The 20,706-nt window shown below is 37.6% G+C and overlaps 1 protein-coding gene across 1 annotated transcript in view; it reads right to left on the bottom strand.

The window, feature by feature from the left end:
- Nucleotides 1-19,390, bottom strand: part of LOC306871714 (anthrax toxin receptor 2-like) — a 41,947-nt gene extending 22,557 nt beyond the window's left edge. The window contains exons 1-16 of the mRNA XM_079419825.1: nt 18,902-19,390; nt 16,595-16,666; nt 14,503-14,574; nt 14,181-14,262; nt 13,665-13,769; nt 13,518-13,586; nt 13,177-13,257; nt 10,780-10,840; nt 10,531-10,626; nt 9,343-9,412; nt 5,966-6,044; nt 5,684-5,779; nt 2,960-3,004; nt 2,216-2,314; nt 574-741; nt 316-396 (exon numbers count right to left, since the gene is read on the bottom strand). Of these exons, the coding sequence (XP_079275951.1) occupies nt 316-396; nt 574-741; nt 2,216-2,314; nt 2,960-3,004; nt 5,684-5,779; nt 5,966-6,044; nt 9,343-9,412; nt 10,531-10,626; nt 10,780-10,840; nt 13,177-13,257; nt 13,518-13,586; nt 13,665-13,769; nt 14,181-14,262; nt 14,503-14,574; nt 16,595-16,666; nt 18,902-19,020 (1,395 nt within the window). The 5' untranslated portion in view covers nt 19,021-19,390. The remainder of the gene's footprint in view (nt 1-315; nt 397-573; nt 742-2,215; nt 2,315-2,959; nt 3,005-5,683; nt 5,780-5,965; nt 6,045-9,342; nt 9,413-10,530; nt 10,627-10,779; nt 10,841-13,176; nt 13,258-13,517; nt 13,587-13,664; nt 13,770-14,180; nt 14,263-14,502; nt 14,575-16,594; nt 16,667-18,901) is intronic.
- Between the last annotated feature and the right edge of the window lie 1,316 nt (nt 19,391-20,706).

Genomic DNA, 20,706 nt, shown 5'->3' with positions numbered 1-20,706 from the left:
TGCTAAATGTAAGGCCCTTAAATGTTGTTTTTGCACATTCATAGGACTTATTTGTACACACATATTAGTGCATTACAAAAGAGGAAGTCTCTGCAATACGAGCTCATGACAGTCACATCCTGTTGCGAGTCTTTGCAGCTAAGGTTTGTGAAACTCGCACACATATTCACTGCAACACACACGCCCCTGAACTGTTACAAGACACACTGATAAACCATTATGCTTCATTTACAGCAATGGAATGCTCTAGTTTGGTATAGTATGTAAGCGTGATGAATCACATTTGCAATCTGCATTAAACCATCTGCGGCTTACCTTATCAGCGGTAGTTGGGCGCATGAGTGAAACTCGGTCATATTGTCGCCGCAGAAGAGCCCACAGTGCCTCAAGTCGCCCCTATGAAGAAGCAAAAATATCAGGATGTGGCCTCAGCTTGATTTCCTTTCCTCTAATCTCAAGCAAAGGCATCAAACATAATAAAGTGCCATTTTCTGGTGGACTACAACTCAAAATTTGGAAAGGGAAGCAAAGGAGAGATGGTGATGGCCTAAACAGCAACAGGAAGTGACTCACCCTGATTGGAGTATACCACTTGGATTCAGATCGATGGTATGTGGGTGGAGGTGCGGGTGGCTTTTTGATCATGGGTTCCTCTGTCTCCTCTTCTATTGACACCACTGCATTCTTGGCCTTCTCGAGCCGCGCACCCTCCTCTGTGGACCCTTTCTCTCCCCAACGGACCTACAATTTTTTTTATATTATATTATATTTTATAAAAATACAGCTTTTCTACAGCATCCCAGGACGTCCCAATCTGCAACAAATCTCAATTAATAAAACATTCTTTGCATCCCATGTTTCCCTCTTTACATGTCAGGATGTGTTAAGTAGGCAGGTTGATCTTAGGTAAACCTCCTCCCCAGGTACTGAGACGACTTTAGAAATGGAGATAGGTTGTCTGGATGAATGAAAGCTTTCGAAACATTAAACAAAGTTGTGCTCCGGTAAGCCCTGAGCTTTACACACTCATGGGAAAAGTTACTGGAATTGTTTTCCCAAGATTTCAGAAGGAACCGTAGTGATGTCTCCTTTACTTGGGAGCTTGAAGGAGGGATGGCTGAGTGTGTAACAAATATCCCTTTTAAAACAAGCTTTGAGATGGATACAGTGCTAAGTAGCACATTTCATCTGAACAAAGTCGAATGACAGAATGGAAGACAGCAAGATGAATTCATCTCGTCACAGCAGTTCTCAATCCTTCAGCGTCAACATGACTTAAGACAGCGGGACATCATGGAAGCTGAACTGGCAGGGCCCTGTCACGTCAAAGCCATCAGACAGGGGCTGTGCTACATTTAAGGGAATTTCTATAAGAAACTTTGAGTTGTGTTGAGCTTGACATCACAAACACAAAGGCTTTTAGATGGGCAAGAAGAGCAAGCGTTCTTGTGTAGATCAAAAGAGAACAATATGTTTTCTTTTCCAAGCTCACTTCATTAATCCTCCACCTGATTATTTAGGTCTGGACCAAAATGATCATGAATCTCTGACCCTTAGCAGCTAAGTATACTAAGATTTGCATGTCATCTAAAGCAACACAAATAGAACTACCATACCAAATGATTCCAATGACTTTATCAAATGAACAATAGAACCTAGAATTATGTTAATAAAGCAATATCACAAGAGCTATATATATATAAACTCTAATGTCAACCGATAACCAATAATATATTGTGTATCCCTACATGTGACCCCAATCAAAGCACCCCACTCCATGTCCACTCCAGATTTTCCATTTTCTGCTAAACTCTCACTCCACTGTCACTGGTGAGGGGAAGCCAAAGAAAACCAGGATAGTCCAACTTTCCAAAAACATACTTGCTCCAGCCTCCAGGCAAAATTACACACCCCCACTTGAACTCTGCACAGCTCATTAACCGTTCAAAACTGTTGTATAAAATACAATTTTATGTTAGTCCTAGAATTATAAAAACTGTCAGAAAAAGAAACATGTTGATGTAGCAATACGTGATTAATAATCATACAAAGCATTAATAATGTCAGGCAGGTCATCAGGACCTGAGAGAGAGTGGAGGTGGTGGACAACTGCTAAATGCTCAAAGACAGCTGTGATGACATCTAAACCTTTCCTGTCATCAGGGGGCTGCAAATCATTATAAGCATCATTAAATTGTAATGTCTCGATGTTCACCTCCATGCGTTTGATTCCTCCAGCTCCTCTTCCTCCATAATAAGATGCATCCACGGTTGGCCACTTTTTCTTGGGTTCTGCTTCTGGTTCTGGCTCTGGCTTTTGAAAAAAAAAAAATATGGACAGAAAATTTATCAAATTGATACTTCCAGCCTCAAAGAGAGCATTGCAATTACAGCAAATGCGTGACTTTTTTATTTATGCACACTACCATTCAAAAGTTTGGGGTCATTAAGATTTGAATTAGGATTTGAACATTTTAGGAATTATATGGATTTTCTTATATCAGTCTTTAGAGTCACATGATCCTTCAGAAATCATACCAATATGCTGATTTGGTGCTCAAGAGGCATATATTATTATTATTATTATTATCAATGCTTAAATCAATTGTGCTGCTAATTATTTTTGTAAAAAATATTGATGCATTTTTTGATGCAACTCTTTTTATGAATAGCATTTATTTGAAACATTTATAGTAACATTAACATCTTAATGTCACTTTTGATCTATTTAATGCATCCTTGCTGAATAAAATTAGAATAAAAATAAATAGATAAATCTTACTCCAAACTTTAGAAATTTGGACTATATTTTAACATTTTAAAAATAATACCTCCGAAGGAACAGTAAATAAACCCTTTTGTATGTTATAAAAAAAATTACATGTTTTTTTATATACTGTATATTGAAAAACATTTATAAACATTTATATTTTATACATAAAAAAAAAAAAAAACTTACAGGTGGAGGTGGAGGAGGTCTTTGAGGGGGTGGGTCTTTAATAACCTGAGAAAAGAAAGAGAATAATTCTAAATTATACTATGCAAAGTTAGTTATTGCTGTCTAAGGACCTGATTCACAGCTGAACAACTGGAGCCTGGCACCACCACAATTGATTACAGGGATCTGCTTGTAAACTAACCCACTAGGCCCCTGGTGCAAAGTAAAGAAAGCCCAAAAATCAACTTGTTGACAGGGGAGTCTTTGGGGTGTGCACAGTGGTCCGTTTACCTCTTAATTAATTGGACGAGGTTCAACGCTCCCCTGCAATCCCCCAATCATAAAGTCCTGAGGAATTAATTAGCTGCAATGAAATGCAGAAGGGAAACTTGGGCTTCACTCCAGACTGATCCCCAGTGCAAAGAAGAGGAGAGTTAACAGGATGAGATGTCTTCCTGCAGCACTTTCTGTGACTGCTTATCTGTCACAAGAAACACTACGCTGGATTCAGCAGGTGACTTCACTCACAGTCAAGACGTCTTCCTCACTGGAAATGTCGTCATATTAGTGATCGCTCAGCAAACTGCTTATCAACTGATCTGACACATCTAACCACTCTTCAACATGATGGATAAATGTGTTACTAGACAAAAGTTTGTTTGAATCCAATGTCATTTACCTTTCCCAGTCACTGAGGTTAAAAGGGCAATACAATGGCTACATATGTCATTCGAAAAGCTCAGCATAGATGAGCCTTTGTAAGACTCCAACAATCTAGATAAAACGCCTTGGATGTGACCATGTTTCACCTGTCAACCATGTAACCCCTTCCATTGCAAATGCTTTCCAAAATGGAAGCAAGCCTTGTCTCATTAAACATGAAAGATGGATACACTGCCATTGCAGGTTAAGCATTTACTAAATTAGTTTTCAGGAAAAAAAAATGCCTTTTAATCATCACATATCATGGGTAGAACAGCTGTTTCATTCACATTAAAGCGCACTGATACCATTTCGCCATTGTTACCATTATAATGATGGAAAATGATCAATTAAGAGTTAATTAATTGCTCTTTGACTCGCAACTGACTGCTGGAAAATCCAGCCCCATCCGTCCATGGGGCCCCAGCATGTGATGATTAACATAACTTTGGACAGAACCTTGTGCTAAAGGATTAGCTTTTTTATTGAGTAATTAAAGAGCAGATTTATATTTGCCAGACATATTGTGGGATAAATAAGGCATTACACAAATGACACGCTGGGCTGTTAGGTTCTCAAACTACCTGACAGACAGATGTGGAGCCGGGACAACCCTCTAAATGTGGTTTGGACGATAAAGAGCTGATAATTAAATCCTAAAATGTCAGTGTACTTAGCCATCTGACACTCGCGCGAGGGGCTAAAAACTAGTGGCACAGCTGTGGAATCGACCAATCACAGTCCAGCAGTGCAACGTCCCCATATGGCTTTCGGGATAATTGTCCAATTGGAGTTTATAATCTGTCCATTTCACCCCTCTGAACACACTGTTGTGTCAAGCTGTTTCCCAGGCTTAACATGATCATGGACAAGTAGCAGGTAGCATATTTGCAAATTAAAATGTAAAAGGTGCATTTCCATTAACATAGAATTTTGCAGTAAAACAACAAATTAATAACCTAAGAGTGTGTTCTCAGAACATAAATAAATAGATGCATTTATCTAAATAAAATTACGTTTAATATTTATAATTTATTTATAAATAAAATGTTTTTTATTTATTTACATATATGGCACTTAATGTTTAGATAGACAACTGTGGTCAATTTAGTTTTTGAACTGACCCACTTCATGGCGCAAAAACACATTTTTCACAACTTTCATACTTGACCCTCTACTTCCTTATGACCTTTTTAATTACTATTTGGTAAAATTTTGGCATTTCTGCAAAAAACGTGTTGCCGTGGCTGTGGATACTAATTTGTGTGTTTCGGGGGGTGAGGTGCTTCTGTATTTCTCTGATTGCTGAAAACTGGCAAGGCTGAGTTTAAATATTAACAAAGCACACATGGCCCTTCTCTTGTGCCGGGGTCCCTGATGGAGAGGAACAGCAGCTCCTCCACCAAGACAAACAGGGACGAGTCCAGACATGCTGCGGGGGGTTTACATTTTAATGCCTTTGTTGGTTTTCCAAAATATGCTTCCATCTCATCCTGGAAAGGCTCCCGCCAGGTTCTCAAAGAGAGGTGGTGCATATCATTTTGTGGTGCAGTGACGCTGATTGCCATAGTGATACTCGCCAGCTCCACGAATTCTAGATGTTTTGTAAGTGCACCATCTGTATATACAAGCACATCAGAGCCTGAGAAGCGTAGCTGCTTTTTTATTTAAATTATTATTTTAAGGATAGGAAGCGTACTTTGTTTGGTTAAAACCACAAGCACCAACAGCAAAAGAGCTTTTTTTTTTTTGTATTGCCCATATGCAATACTTTTGCATTTTTGGCAGGTGTTCTGGTTGCACGCATCAGATAAATAGTCAGGATGTTGTCAGGTCTGTGTACTGTGCTTCCCTTGAAAAGTAAACCAGAGCAGTATATTACAGCAATAGAGCTCCTACTACTAATTTCTTATCTTTCTGTAAAATACCATATAGGCAAATATAAATAATAATGAGAAATAAACATGTTAATCTCAATATAGATTCTGTAGGTGAAAAGGGACAAAATTCACAATGGGATGCTGGTAGACATGTGACACTTACGATAGTGCAGCAGAGAGGCCAGAACCACCACATCAGAGCCAAAGCCAATAGGAGAAAGAGCACCAAAAAAACAATGGCCACCACTGTGCCGTCCGACTAAAGAGAGAGGGAACATTTACAGTTAGCTTAAAAACAGGATAACAGCAAAACGTTATGAAAACAGAAAGAAATAAAGGAAATACTGCATGTAATATAAAACCAATTTTTTAAATTCTAAATTCTGTAATAAGTATATAAGCTGAAGAGACATTTTCGGAAATTCTGATCTCAAGTTTGACTTACACATGTGGAGGCAGTGATGATGAAAGCACTGGAGATATACGATGTGCCATTGTTCAAACTGATCAGAACCTCCATTTGTCTATAGGAAGAGAACACATAATTGGCCATTTGAATGTTTTTTTATGTAATGGTAATTACACACTGCTTTGAATAAAGTTCAAAAATAAGTAATGAAATATAGTTATTCTTCAAGCACAACTGTATAGTCTGCTTTACTTGCAGAGATTTTTCTGTAATATGTTTCTGTAATATGACGACAGTTACAGTAAAAATGGAGACGCAACTATAGGGAACAAGGTCAATTTGGGAATTATTTAGAATATGATGTAATGTCTGATAAAGTATGTGTGTCATAATAGGGAGTGTTTTACAGATTGAATGGAAGAAAAGGGGAATTATTTTAAACTCATGTTGAAAGTAAACCAAAATAGGCAAAAAAGAGAAACAAAATTAAATCAAAATTAAAACTAAAATACTAAATAAACTACAAATACATAAAAAAATAAAAACTAGTGATGCTTACTTGTGTCATGAAGATTATTTGAAGTTTAATTTCTACAGAATTTGAGTTGAAATTCTTCCTTATTTACTGAGGAGGGAGTTGAAGGTGGCTCGCAATTAAGGCACTAATGATGAACGGCATTGTAATTTCCATATGTCTATTATGCAGGAGAAAATTACCATGGGGCTAATGAGAATCCTCAAGCAGGAAATCGACTCACTGAACGCCTGAGATCCTTCCCAAAATGAGAGAATATGTAAAAAAGACAGACCACTGTCGGCAGAGCCAATGACGATGCAGTAGAGACATTGCAGAATAAGAGTTATCTACAGCGATCAACAAAGATTTCACTAATGTTTGGGTCTTGCGCAAAGTATTACCAATGAGAACAGCGTGGTTACTTCACAAACAGCATCGTAAGAACTAACTTTTCCCATTACAGCCTAAGCCACACTTTAAAATCTGTCACAGGACTGCACTGTAATGTAGTTTTTTGGTCTCTAAAGGGTTTTTACATGATATTAGCTTGAATTGTCATAGCCTTTTGAAAATGTGGTCCTGAGGCTGCAGGAAGCTTGTAAAGGGTTTTTTGCATGTGTGCTGAATGGATGAGAGGAGAGGCTAATTCAGCTGACATACTCAATACATGCAAATGGGAGGCAGGTTGTTAATCAAGCTGGATGTATGTATGTTTGGTGAAGAGAGGAGAACCGATTCACTAAATTATTTTATTTCCTTGCACCTGACTTGATGCTCTAAAATTCCTCAGATCACCTTTGTTCAGTCTTTCTTGGACACAAAGTAGTTCTGGAGGAATATTTATGCGATGCTCCGTGAGAACTGATTACATTCAATCAGTATTCTTGGACACACTGCAATTGGCAACAAACACCACAATCAATGAAGGCTGATTTATTTATCTTCAGAGGTACTCTGAAACCACAGTGCCTGCCAGAATGTCCCATCTCAAAGAAGGAAACTCTGTGGTAAACTCTAAAAGGCATTCCCAAAAGGTTCCCAATTACATTTATTTATATTGAAATCAGGTGAATCCCATGCTAAACAACACTGCCTCATCTAGTGGTTTTCTTTTGTCTAGAAATGCAGAGTAGAAGAAAATGTGAAAGAAGTTCAGCAGAATGAGTTAAGCACATGGACACAAAAGTGCTCTTGCAGTCACAGAAGGCCCCTCATAGCACCACAGGAGACTGAGAGGGGTGTGTGAGTTTTATTTCTTGTCACAAAGCACATGGTGACAGAACCTGAAAGTGACATAGCTGATTTCCATTTCAAATAAATGCTGTTCTTTTGAAATTGCCATTAATTGAAGAATCATGAAAAAAGTATTTCCACAAAAATATTGATACTTAACAATAAGAAATTTGGGAATGATTTCAGATTAATTCAGATTAAAATACATTAAATAGAAAACAGTTATTTTAAATTGTAATCATATTTAACAATTTTGCTGTATTTTTGATCAAATACATCAGTATTTTTGATCAATGAGCAGAGGCTTCTTTCAAAAACATTTATAAAATCTTACCAAACCCAACAGTTTGAACAATCGTATAACTATGTTTTTCCACAAGAATACACTGACTGTAGTGTATTCAAGAACAAATTATGATTAACTTGTAGCAAACTTCCTGTAACATCAAACTTTCATTCAGATATAAATAAACCGTTCAGGACGTCATTGCCTTTCATTTTAGAAAGAGTGACCATCATTTTATCATCTAGCAGAGTGAGAGGAGGAGCTTTGGTGGAGGCAGCGCTGCCATGTTATCTGGGCGCATCTCCCACCCCCTGTGCAGATGGAACTAAAATGGCGGCCTGACAGATCAGATTGATTATTGATGAGGCACGTTCCACCACTCGCGCTGCAGACAGGTGTCAGGTCTGTCCCTCAGTTATTTTTCTCACTCCGTTGTTGTTGTGAAAACGCAGGTGAGGACATGCTGCTGCCAGACAAAAGTTCCTCACCCCCTCCAGCCAAAGACTCAAAGGGACAGGGCCGGCCAGCGCTAATGGGCAGGCTGACAGATGCCCTAGATCCTGGTCTGACGAACCAACAGCTGTCGTTGCAGATGAGACCCTGATATCTGGCGCTACGTCACTGAACCACAAAGACCCTTTAAATCCCAAAAAGACACTATCTGATATTCTCTAGTGGTCTGTTCAGTAGGGATTGTTCAGGGCAACTCATATACAGTATGTTTGCATACTGTATATAATATAAATGACATGAGCTACTTGTTTTCTAGGTGGCATATCCTAGATATGCTTCCGATCAAAAACAGGCAGTTTTCTGAATCCAAACTGGACAGATGGGTAGAAACGGACAGAGAGTGGTAGGAAAAAGACAGAGAGAGAAATTTCTAGCACGCATTGATGTTGCAGGTGTTATGTGGTAGCCTACTGTCAGTATGCGGTGAATTATTTAAATGGGAGCGTGGAAAAGGGAATCGGTGCATCTGTCGCACATCCTTTTAAAGCCCTCCACCAGATGTGTTTACTAGCAGTTCATAGCAGCAAACTACTTAATGGGTCACAGTTGCCAGCCAAGAGTTAATTAAGCAAGTCTTTTGAATAGCGACCACGTATAGTGGATCAAATGTCCTGGTTAAGTCAGAGCATAATTTCACACAAGCTGCTCACAGCTAATCCCAGATCTAAACAGGGTGCTGCGTCTCTCGGATATTTCAATAATGTAATGCTATAACATGACATTTGAGGCCGGTGTATCACACAATATTTTAATGGGTCACAATTGCGCAATAGGCTGTAACAGTCAGGATACACAAGATACGTCTGCTTTCTGTACATATGGAAATCTGAGACACTTGCTGCTTTATGAAACATGAATACTCACTGTCCCACTGAATACAGCACTGGAGCAGGGCACAGGACATAGTTATTTTTCACCTTGCTTGGCTTCACCTCTGCAAAATGAAAAGAAAGTTGATTGTGTTATGATCCCCAAGATGAGTACCGCCAGGCCATTTGTTATGATGTAGAGGCTCACTAGAACTGCTGACGTGTGCACAGGAAGAGTGCCATTTTTTTTTCATTTCACTTGAAAGTGATTCCTTTGTCGCACCACTGCTGAAAGCACCCAGAATTCAACATTTATGTATTTCCTGTCTGGTTACAAAAGCAGCGAGCAAACATGTGGATGCCATATGTGGATCTGTCATCTAATGATACTGCACCATTCAGAGTCTGTTAGGGACAGCACTAGAGCGCTGACTGCAGTGGCTATATAGCATGTGGCTGCTTATGGAAAACTATACATGTATGATTTTAATACACAGTTAAATAAATAGTTCACACAATATACCTCGCATCGTACCAAACCTATTTGTCTATTTATTCTGTGAAAGACAAATGAAGATGCATTGAAAAATAAACATGCAATGAAAGTGTCCAGACAATGAAAGTCAAGTGTAGTTTAGGACCCCCTTGGCTTTAACAGTATGAATCAGAGAGACATTTTTCAAAATAATTTTCGTTGTGTTCCACATAAAAATATCAGGTCTGGAACAACATAAGAGTAAGTAAATAAAAGTACATTTTCATTTCTGGGTGATTTTTCCCTTAAAAATGAGTTGCTTTAGATCAGTGGTTCTCAATCTTAAAAACATAATATATTAACAGAAACAATGTGGTGTTGATGTTGCTAAATTAATAGTATTTTTAGCATCTTAAGTTAGACTATATACTTTATTATAGCAAAATAATAATTAAATAATTTGAAGTCATCCTGCGGCCCTCCTGGTAGTTCCTCAGTAGGTTCCGCCACCTGGTTAAGAACCACTGATTTAAATCTCTGTTGGTGTAGTTCAACAACTCATCCTGTCGTTAGTAGCCGAATGTGACAGTTAAGCCACAAAACATCTTGCATCTTAGATGCGGTGCATCCTAGGTGTGGCCTGCTTGTCACTTCTTGTCTGCACAACTGACTTTTAGACACAAACCTCTTTTAAATCACTTGGTTTTGTCAATGAAGTATCATATCAAGTAAGGATGAGATCAGTATATGCAGTATAACCATACTTACCAGAAGTAACTCCATCCACTATGAAACTGCAGAACACTCCTTCTGTTTGCCTGCCCAGTGTGAACCCGTTCCCTCTCAAAACAATGTCAAAGGTCTCTGAGGTATGTAAAACAGATGAGGACATAATGAGAAACACTCCTCCCAAATCACCCAAGTTCACCCAAATCAACGAGTACATTCACACACACACACACACAAAAACGCAATTTCATCCACCCTGACAGCTGTAAAAGCCCTTGAAATGCGTACCGTTCACGCAGACGCTGGACGGCTCCACTGTTAGAATCTCTGTGCATGATTGCTTGAGGATCTGTATTATGAAAAAAAAATGTATTCAAATCAGTACTTGTCACTGCTGAATCACTGTATCAGCTATCACGGTGTCCGGGTCTTTAGCATTCATGCTGGGGATGTTTGCTATGCCAAATCAAGCTCAATGAGATGAGCATCACATACAGTGCAGTGTGGGATAGACCCGTGTCAGCCGTTATGCGGAAATTATGCGGTGCCATTTTCCCTCTTCAGCTCTATTAGAGACCGTAGGCTGACATTATCATATAAACAGGCCTGTGAGAGGCCACCATCGCTTCTCCCATCATCCACATAAATCAACAGAGGACAAACTATGCAAATCTGTGTACACAACGGGCAAAAAGACAACATTAACAGAAAGATATGGTCCTCTAAATCGCCTGCAGTGGAGATGAGGCTTCAGACTGAAGTGGAGGACACGTATAAAACAGGCTGATTGAATATGACACCTGATAAACTCTGCTATCATTAAAGGGGAGAAGGAACACTGACTGAATGTCAGGGCTGAAAGATACTCAGGATGGTCTTTATGGCTCTTTAATGAGTTATTAGATGACACAATATAAGGGAGGTTCATCGCAAGACGTTTCAACTTATTCTCTCTGACAGGTATCTATACACACATAGGAATAGACTTGAAGCATTAGAGCAGCCATCTATCTATCATTATTACACAGATCTTTAGAATACTCGATTATGTTTGGTTAATCATGACATTCTTGCAGTGCCACCAATTCTCAGTGGAATTGAGATCATGGATTTGACCATTTTTAAGCTTTTTTTCCCCCCTTGGCCTTGTGTTTGGATCACCATCCAGCTTAAAGAGTTTTCAGTCAGTTTTGAGCAGCAGTCAGATTTAAATAGCATTTCCTGTGGTATCCTCAAGTATTGTGCTCTGATCTTCTGACTAATAACAGCTCCACAGCATGATATTTCCATGACTTCACTATAAGATGCATATGAGGAGTAAGCGCTGTAAGAGTTAGCACTACAGGTACTGCTTTTGAATTTGGCTCGAAATATTCTTGACCTCATTTGTCCACAAAATCCTTCCCTTTCATATCTCAACTGGGTCAATATTTATGTTTTTACTCAGAAAACTGTGTTTACACTTAGATCTTTCTGACAGTTTAAGCAAGAAATACTGACCTCAAATATTTGAACGGTAGTGTAGCTATGCAAATATTTAAATGAAGCCACAAAAAAAAAAAATACTTTCTCTGCCATCAATCAAAACATTCTTGGAATATTAAATTAGGCCTGGATAAATCTATTCTTTAGGCTTTTGCTTTTTGCAAAATCTCTGTTAAGTCTACTTTAGGCCCGGACTGCAAAGCTGCACAGATGATCTCAAATCCTGGAAATCTGAGCAGAGAGCAACATGAGGCCAACTAGCCCAGCCTCCAAGATTACTAATCACTGGATAATGCCTGTGTTTTGCTGGGCCTGAAACTCCATTTGGCCAAACAAGCTTATTCAGTAACAAGATGATTGTTTTTTTTTCATATCTCTTTTCTGGACAAAACAATAATTTATAAGGAGGTCCTGTCTTTTGTCTCGCATGACTAAACCTGAAAAATATCCCAGAAATTGATTCCTGTGGTCACAAAACAACACACCCGTATACAAAAACACTGACATCAGCTGGTGATGGTTTACTGATGGCAGATGATGTTCAGTCTTCAGTTCGTACCATGTTTACAGTGTTAAACTGTATCGTTGGTAAATGCCATGCACATAAAGCAGCAAGCATGCACTTAAAAATACTTTGAGGAACATTTCAAAGCATCATGAAGCAAATGGAAAGTATCACAAAAGAATTGTCAACAGACTTGTGTAGGACAAAACTGCTTTGGCAAGTTCATACAAACATAATGTTTCACAAAAAACCTACAATTTACAACCAAGTGATCCTAGAACTTTCAAAAGCTATATTTTATAAAACAGCCTTTTTGGAAATTTTGCTGTAGTTAAATAACAAATCTGGATTGTTTTAGCATCAAACATCTGTCTGAACCAAGTTTGTTAATGGAAAAAAATATGTCCATTTTCAAAGATCACAGGACATATTCCCAAAAAGGGCTGTACACTCAAGTTCAGGTGGGGTGATGTGCTTGGTGTCGTTTCTCTCAACATTCTTCCCTTGAGCAAAGCATTTAACCCCTTTTCGCTCCACTCCAGGGGGTTGTTCACATAAGAAGTCTATTGTAAGTCGCTTTGAAGAAATAGTCGATTAAATGATTACTTAGTAGTTCAAAGAATGGATCTGTCTTAGTTGACTAGATCCCTCTATCACACCTTTAGGGATGGGTGCCCCTGGCATGGGGAACTTACCGAGTTAACAATGCTTTTGAGAGCTTGAAAGCCTCCTTTGACTGGGAACACTTGCTCCCTGGTATCAGCCACATCGGCGAGCTGTTGGCAGGCAAACAGAGAGATAATAATAGCAGGGCTGATAGCCAAGCAAGAAAAAAAATGTGCGGACATTCCCTCTTCTTTAATTCAGTTTGTCATCGCTACAGAAACAGGAAGAGAGCAGCATTCCTGTGATTACAAGCAACTCTGCAAAACCCCTGCACTTGGTGAAGCTTTAGAGAGCTTTTTAAGTGTTAATCGCACATGTTTTCTGTGTAGTATTGACAATTTTTTTTAAACTGCTGGAGTGCCAGTATTACCTGTTCTTCATCAAAGTCCTTTACGCCAACACAGTACACACGGGCCCCATACTTCCTTGCTAAATCAGCCTATACACACAACGAACAGTCATAACAATGCAATTATTAAATTAAGGAAAATATGTTTGATTTTAGACACCAGCTCACCTCATCCTTAGTGAGTTGATGGATATATGGTTCAAGCTTTCCATCAGTCAAAGCCACAATGATGCTAGAGGACTTTTTAGGCTGCTTGTTCATTTGTTCAGTTGCCTGGAAAAAGAAGGGGAGTGATAGTTGTGTGAGTAGAAACCTATTTTCTCAAAAACAGCAGGGATGTATAAATATGTGTATATATAAACATATATACACATATTTAAATTTTCTATCATTGTATCAAAGACACAGAACTCATCTTGAGGCCAGATTCAGGCCATTGAATGTAGTGTGTTTACTTAGAAAGATGTAATTATACCTTATCTGAGGTATAAATGAGGGGAACCAAACAGTTTTTGTTTTATTTATATTTTATTTCAGTACAAGACTAAAGTCCAGGAAATACAGTCGAGTATATTTACACTCCTGTTTCTGCACAACATTAAAAAAATGTTTTAATAAATTAATTTCTTAAAACAGACACACAAATTACATTCCACTGTTTATCATATAAAAGATGTTATTTACCTTTATAATTCCTTCATGCATGTAGGTTTCTCCTGCTGGTTTGACTGCATTTAAATCCCTCAGTCCTTGATTTATTTTTGCCCTGGTAATGAAATGCAAGGAATATTCTAATCAGTGTACATAGAAGAAATATTCTACTAAATGTTATGCTCACAATAAGATGTAATGGTAATATAAGAGTCATGTAAAACCATCTACATATGAATGAAACCTTTGCAATATTTACTCCTCTTTAATGTGCTGTACAACACAAACACATGGTGTATTAGTAGCTTTCTTACACTAGAGACTGCAAACATTTCATGCAAGCCTGATTCCGTACCTGTCTCCAGTGAGCTCTAACACAATCTCTGCTTTCGATGAAAACACTATGAAGGACACTCGCATATTTGGACTGGAATGAAAATGGGAAAAATGGAAAAACACTGTAAATGAATGACAAATGGAAAATTAAGCCCTGCTGCAAATTCTAGTTGGACACATGTTTTTTTAACCACAGCAAAAAGCTCTTCAGAAGAGACTTGATTTTATACTTCATTAAAAAAAGTCAAATACAAGCATTGCTGCAAGTGATGCAGAGAAATCCTGTGATGTAGAAAGTCTAGCTGTCCTCATGATCCTTTCGCAACTATAAGAGTTGGTTCATGCGTAAGATAGCCAGTGTGACTAGCTAATAAAAGCTTGTGACTGGGAAAAAAATCCCTTCTGCCTGGACCAAGGAAGTGATTAATTGATATGCAGACAGGAAACAGGTTGTCATGTGTGATTCATGCAGACATCCTGTTGGTGATTATATTTATACCTGTCACTTCCTATATATATTCCTCCTACCTTTTGCAATAAGAGAAGGACAAACAAGCAGCCACACAACTTTTCTGCACAACAGTGATGAAATACGGATGTGCATTTGGACCTATGTCAAGTTCAAAATCTAGAACAATGACATTAAAACATTACAGTAGTTACCATTACCAAATAATGGATTCAAAATTACTCAATATTGAATTGGATTTTAATTATACTTTAGTTTAAAAGTTTTATTCATTTTGTTATGTTTTATATATATTTTCATTTAGCTTCATTTTTTTCAGTTTTAGCTTTAGTAATAACATTTTTAATTTTGTTTAAAAAAAAAATTCAGCTAACATTTATTTCAGTTTTATTCCAATTAACTAAAACAATGTTTTACGGTTTTAACTGAAATGTTATCATGCATTTACAAACTGTGGCTTTACAAAATGATTTTATTTCCTAATGATATTGGAGCAGCATTCTTTTCTCAGAAAGAACAGACACATAATCTGACAACAAATAGATAGCTGATTATCACAAGTACATTTCAATGAAGCAGTTGGTCTTTTTCACAACCTTCTGTCACGAAAGCTGACACAGCATAGGAACATGTTGGGTTCCTCTACACATTTGAAGTCAGGTCTCAGGACTGAGCATAAGGAGAGGTGCTGCTTTTTCTCACTCATGACATCCAATCCACAACCATCCCCCACATGAGATACTCAGTGAGAATATCCAAATGTATCCAAGCAGCCAAATTTTGGTAACAAAAATCAGATGAAGAAGAGGCAGGCTACATTTCGCAGGCTGATTAAGTGATAAATGCAACAATGACTCGATAAATGGTATTACGAAACCCTGCATGAACAAAAAATTGTCCTGAAAAGGAAATGACCTTGAATGTTCCTGAATATTCAAAGAATACTGATGTACTGTAACATACTTGTATCGTCTTTCAGCTTGGTCCCTTATTACACCATCAAACAACACAGGAACCCCTTACACAGCTCTTCAAGGTAATTCCTAAATGATATATTCATACAGCAGGTCCATTCAATGCTTAAAAAAGCACCCTAAAAAGAGCCAATGCAGAACACATGGCACAAAAGAAGACCATCAAAGTCTATGGCAGACTGCACTGGCCTTCCTGCACTCATGACTTAAAGTACATTGGCTGCGTCTTCTCCTTTCATGTGTGAGGGATAAGTGTGCTGTTGGATGGTTGCAGTGCAAATGGCCATTCTCACAGCCCAGAAGACTGAGCTTCCTTGCCACCCACTCCCACCTGCTCCCTTTGCTATTTTCTCAAGCAGACTGCTTTCTTCTGGCTAGGTCGCTACCGTCTGTACTGGCACATACATTGAGTCAACGTTACATAAGTTCAAATTCATCTGGCGATTTTTTTTGTAATATATATATATATATATACACGTTTAGTTTTTTCCCTTCCTCCCACTGTAGGGCCATCTCAGAACCGGATGTGTAGCTGCTGTGCAACCAAATTAGCATTTAGCTTCGATTCAAGTGAAGTGATGGATGACTTTCTTTAATGTGCTGAAATGAGAGATACATTCAGAATTGTACAAGCAACTTGTCGGGCAGCATAAAGCTAGAATATTTACCTAACAAATTTCTCTGTAAGATTTTTGACGAAATCATAGATCTGATTCCAGTCGGTCGAAACACTCCCAGATCTGTAAGGAAGCACATGAAAAACAAAGTCAGCACTAAAGAAAAAAACAGCCTGAAGCAATTATATCTAAACCCTTAAGTGAAATGTCCTCATATGGTTATTGTAAGAGTTGTGCTTTTGATTACATTGTGGCAAACAAGCTGCTGAGAACAGACCTTGTGCTATGATAACAGCATACAGTATGAGTCAAGCACTTCATTGTAACTGCTGACCAGCAGTAACTCTCAGTCCTTAAACCATTGCATCATTCCAACACAAAACATCAAACTAGCGGGTCAGTGGTGGATGCCCAGTGTATACATAACAGCAAACGAGACAGACAAGCTGCACCAAAAACATGATATAGCCTATAAATTACTGTTCAAAAGTCTCTTATGCTCACCTAAGCTACATTTATTTGATTAAAAATAAAAAATTACAGTAAAAATGGTAGTATTGTGAAATACTGTTACTACAGAAAAGGAATGTTTTTTTGATTTCACTATATTTTACAATTTATTCCTGTGATGGAAAATCTGAATTTTCTATATATAGCCATTATTCCAGTCTTCAGTGTCACAAAAATCCTTGCGAAATCATCCAGTTTAATATTTTCAGGGAATTCTCAGAAGAAAAGAAGAGTGCAAGAGAACAGAAATAATTGAAATAGTCATCCATTGTGACATTTTAATTGTCTTTTCTGTCACCCTTGATCAATTTAATGCTTCGTTTTTTAATAAACTCATTTATTTTGTATAAAAATCTCACTGACGCCAAACTTTTGAATGGCAGTGTAATTCCAAAACAGAAAATGTTTATTGCCCATTAACAAGACTGTTGGTAGATAAAGTGGCACATTTTAACTGGCCAAGCTATCAAGCAATGCTGATAATCTCAAAATTGTCAAATATCAGCCTATTAATTAGCCTGGCTGAATAAAACAAATAATTTTTACATTTTAAGATATTTAGCAGATAAACAAGATGAAAATATCCAACAAAGCATAACATGTATTGTCATTTTCTTGAACAGAAAGAAAACTAGTACTAGTAGTAAAGCTAGTACTCCAAAGCCAAAAAGGTCTATAGCAAATACAAAGAACACCACACAAATCAGCATCAAATGAAGCTGCGGTATAATGAATGCCTAGCCAGAATGCAACTGCAAACATACATACTGTGATAATTTCATAATAATTTTGATTATTATTCCATTATTGCAAAATATGTACACATACGATCTATTGATCAATTCAAGCGGAAGTGGACTTCTGCGACATTAACCTCAATGCAATGCAGTGTCTTTAATGAGAAAAGTGTATAAAATGTGCCCTTGATGTAATAGCTACAAGGTAATTGAACTAATAATTATAGTCCACTGCATGTGCTGAGAACATAAAACACAAGCGATAGGTAATTAAAAAAATATTTTTTTATGCTTTGTCTTCTTCCTTGTCTCAAGCCAAGGTCAGAGAATCTAGATCATCAGAGAACATCATACCACATCCAGTAAGAGAAATAGTCTAGACCAGTGAAGGGAAATTCGATTTCCGATTATTGAGGCCATTATGCATGGCTGGTTTTGTGCTGCTTTAAGGTCTTCAAAAAGAGGAAAGAGCATATCTATGCCATCATCCTGTTATATTCCCAGACAGGATGGAGGACTGCACTGAGGCCAACAAAAGATTCTCAAAGGAGTGCAAGCTAATATGAAACATTACACATGCAGACGAAAGACAGATAGTTAGATAGATGGATAAGAGGTACAGATAGTCTTCTTGAACTTAAGTACTTCAGTTAGATATACAGAAAAGAATAGATGATAGATAGATAGATAGATAGATAGATAGATAGATAGATAGATAGATAGATAGATAGATAGATAGATAGATAGATAGATAGATAGATAGATAGATAGATAGATAGATAGATAGATCCCCCTGTACCAACCAAAACTGCTTGTGTCTCAAGTCTCAAAAGATATTTATTTCAGCTAACGTTAAGTGTCTTGTTGTGTGGTTTCTGAACGATGCTGGTCGCCAGCAGTGTCTGGCACAGATGTAAAATCAGGTCAAACTGCAGAATAGCTGACACGGACCGTTATTGAACGTTATTCACACCTTAACCAACAAAAACGAGCTTGGTGTGATGTAAACGATATACAACATTATAAATAGTAACTCTCTGCGTTATACATACATATGTTTTGTCTTGACGACTTTGAATTCTGAACAACATCAAAGTTTATGAGTACTTACCGATCCAAAACAAAGTAAAGGTCGTATGCTCCGTGACAAGAAGAGGTTTCTGCTTTAAAAGTTGAAAAACATAAACAAAAGAAAAGCGTCGCCACGGTCCAGAGAGTTTTCTTTGTCATGACGACGAGTTTTGCATCAACAGAATAAAATCGTAAAAGTGGGCCTAAAACCGACTTGAATGGCGTTGTATTATATGAAGTGGCATAAAAGCAATGTCAAGTTCAAAACAACGGCGCTGTGTCCCCCGGTCTGGCGCAACATGATCCAATTTATAGCGTTGCAGAAAAGTTCAACATCTTCCAGTGAAACATAGGATATGCAACGTCACTACATCCGATTTCCTCACTTATCCGTTTTACGCCACCTCTAACACAAACCGACCAGTGTCGGTTTTTGCGAGTGATGACAATAAAAAGCGCAGAGAAGTTGTTTGAAAAGTTCTTTGCGAGTTTGGGCACTTCGCCCAGTTTTTGGTGCGCATGCGCGTCCGCCCAGATGTGCACAAGGGTTTTTGAGGTCAAAATGCCGTTTGGCTCGCGCACACACCCAGCAGCTGCGATCCTTTAACAGGATGCGTGTTTGAATAAGACTATAAAAGAAACAGTGCTTCTTTTTTTCTGTGGGATACTGATTGTATTTGGTAGGGTTAACAGTGATTGCATTTTGACAGCAGACTGTAAACAGACAAGCCCTGCACTCCTGTGTGTGGCAAGATGGCCTTGAGTCATGTTTTGTGTGATCTGCCTAGGGAATGTTTTATGTGTGTTAAATAAGCCCTGAAGGTAATATATTAACAAGCTGTATTTGGCAATACTAGAAAGCACAGGATTATAATGATTATTTTTCCACAGACAGTGAATAATCAAGGGATATTGTGGTTGTAAAAAACCAAGCAAAGATAACCTGGTTACTTTAGTTGGTTCTGAAACAGAAACCCTGGCCTAAAACCACTTATTGTTTGTGACATTTTTAAACTTGAAAGTTATTTTCTTCACATCATGATATGTGCCTTTGCTTTACATTGGTCTATTTACGTTTGTATATATTTTTAATTTATTCATCAAGTTTCTCTAAGTGTAATTTTATTATTTAAACTATGGTGTTTGAAGATAGAAGATCCAAAGACAATTCTCTAGGTCAGAAAAGTGTATTATTATTATTAAATTATATTATATTCATTTTTTTCTCTCTCCAGCAAGTAGGGGTGTTTCTTTTTCTTTATTATTATTATTATTGTTGTTGTTTCTTTGGATTATCTGTCTGTGTATTTAATGCAGAACAACAGCTAAATAATTGCATGTAAATATAATAATAATATTTCGGATAACTTTTATTTGGGGGTTTGTTATCGGGACAGAAAATTGTTTCATTAGTCTGTTTTTCACTGTACCATGACAGGACACATTTAATTAAGTTCCATTCACGTTTTTAATTGCTATAATTACCAGAATCAATGCAAATAACTTTTTTTGCATTTCCTTTGATTACAACTCTTGAAAACTAATGTAATGTAATGATAGAGTTACGCTAAATGCAATATATATAATATCATGCCTTGAGTAGCAGAAACCATCATAAGCCACCATGAATTTTTAATAAGGCTGTGAATCAAACACAGTCAATATTCATAATTAGCTTGGATTATACCGATAATTGTTATATATCCAGATGATGGATCTGAAGTGGTATGGTAGTGTAAACACTGTTTGTGTTTTACATGCTTGATTATGGTGATGTACTGAAGATTTCATCGGAATGTTGGAAGTTCTATTCCATTGGTTTGTCATGGACATTTTAATGGTAAG

Source organism: Barbus barbus (assembly GCF_936440315.1).
Source record: "Barbus barbus genome assembly, chromosome: 6".
Classification (NCBI taxonomy): domain Eukaryota; kingdom Metazoa; phylum Chordata; class Actinopteri; order Cypriniformes; family Cyprinidae; genus Barbus; species Barbus barbus.
The sequence above is the reverse complement of the archived record's forward strand: the minus strand, read 5'-3'. Positions and strand labels throughout refer to the sequence as shown.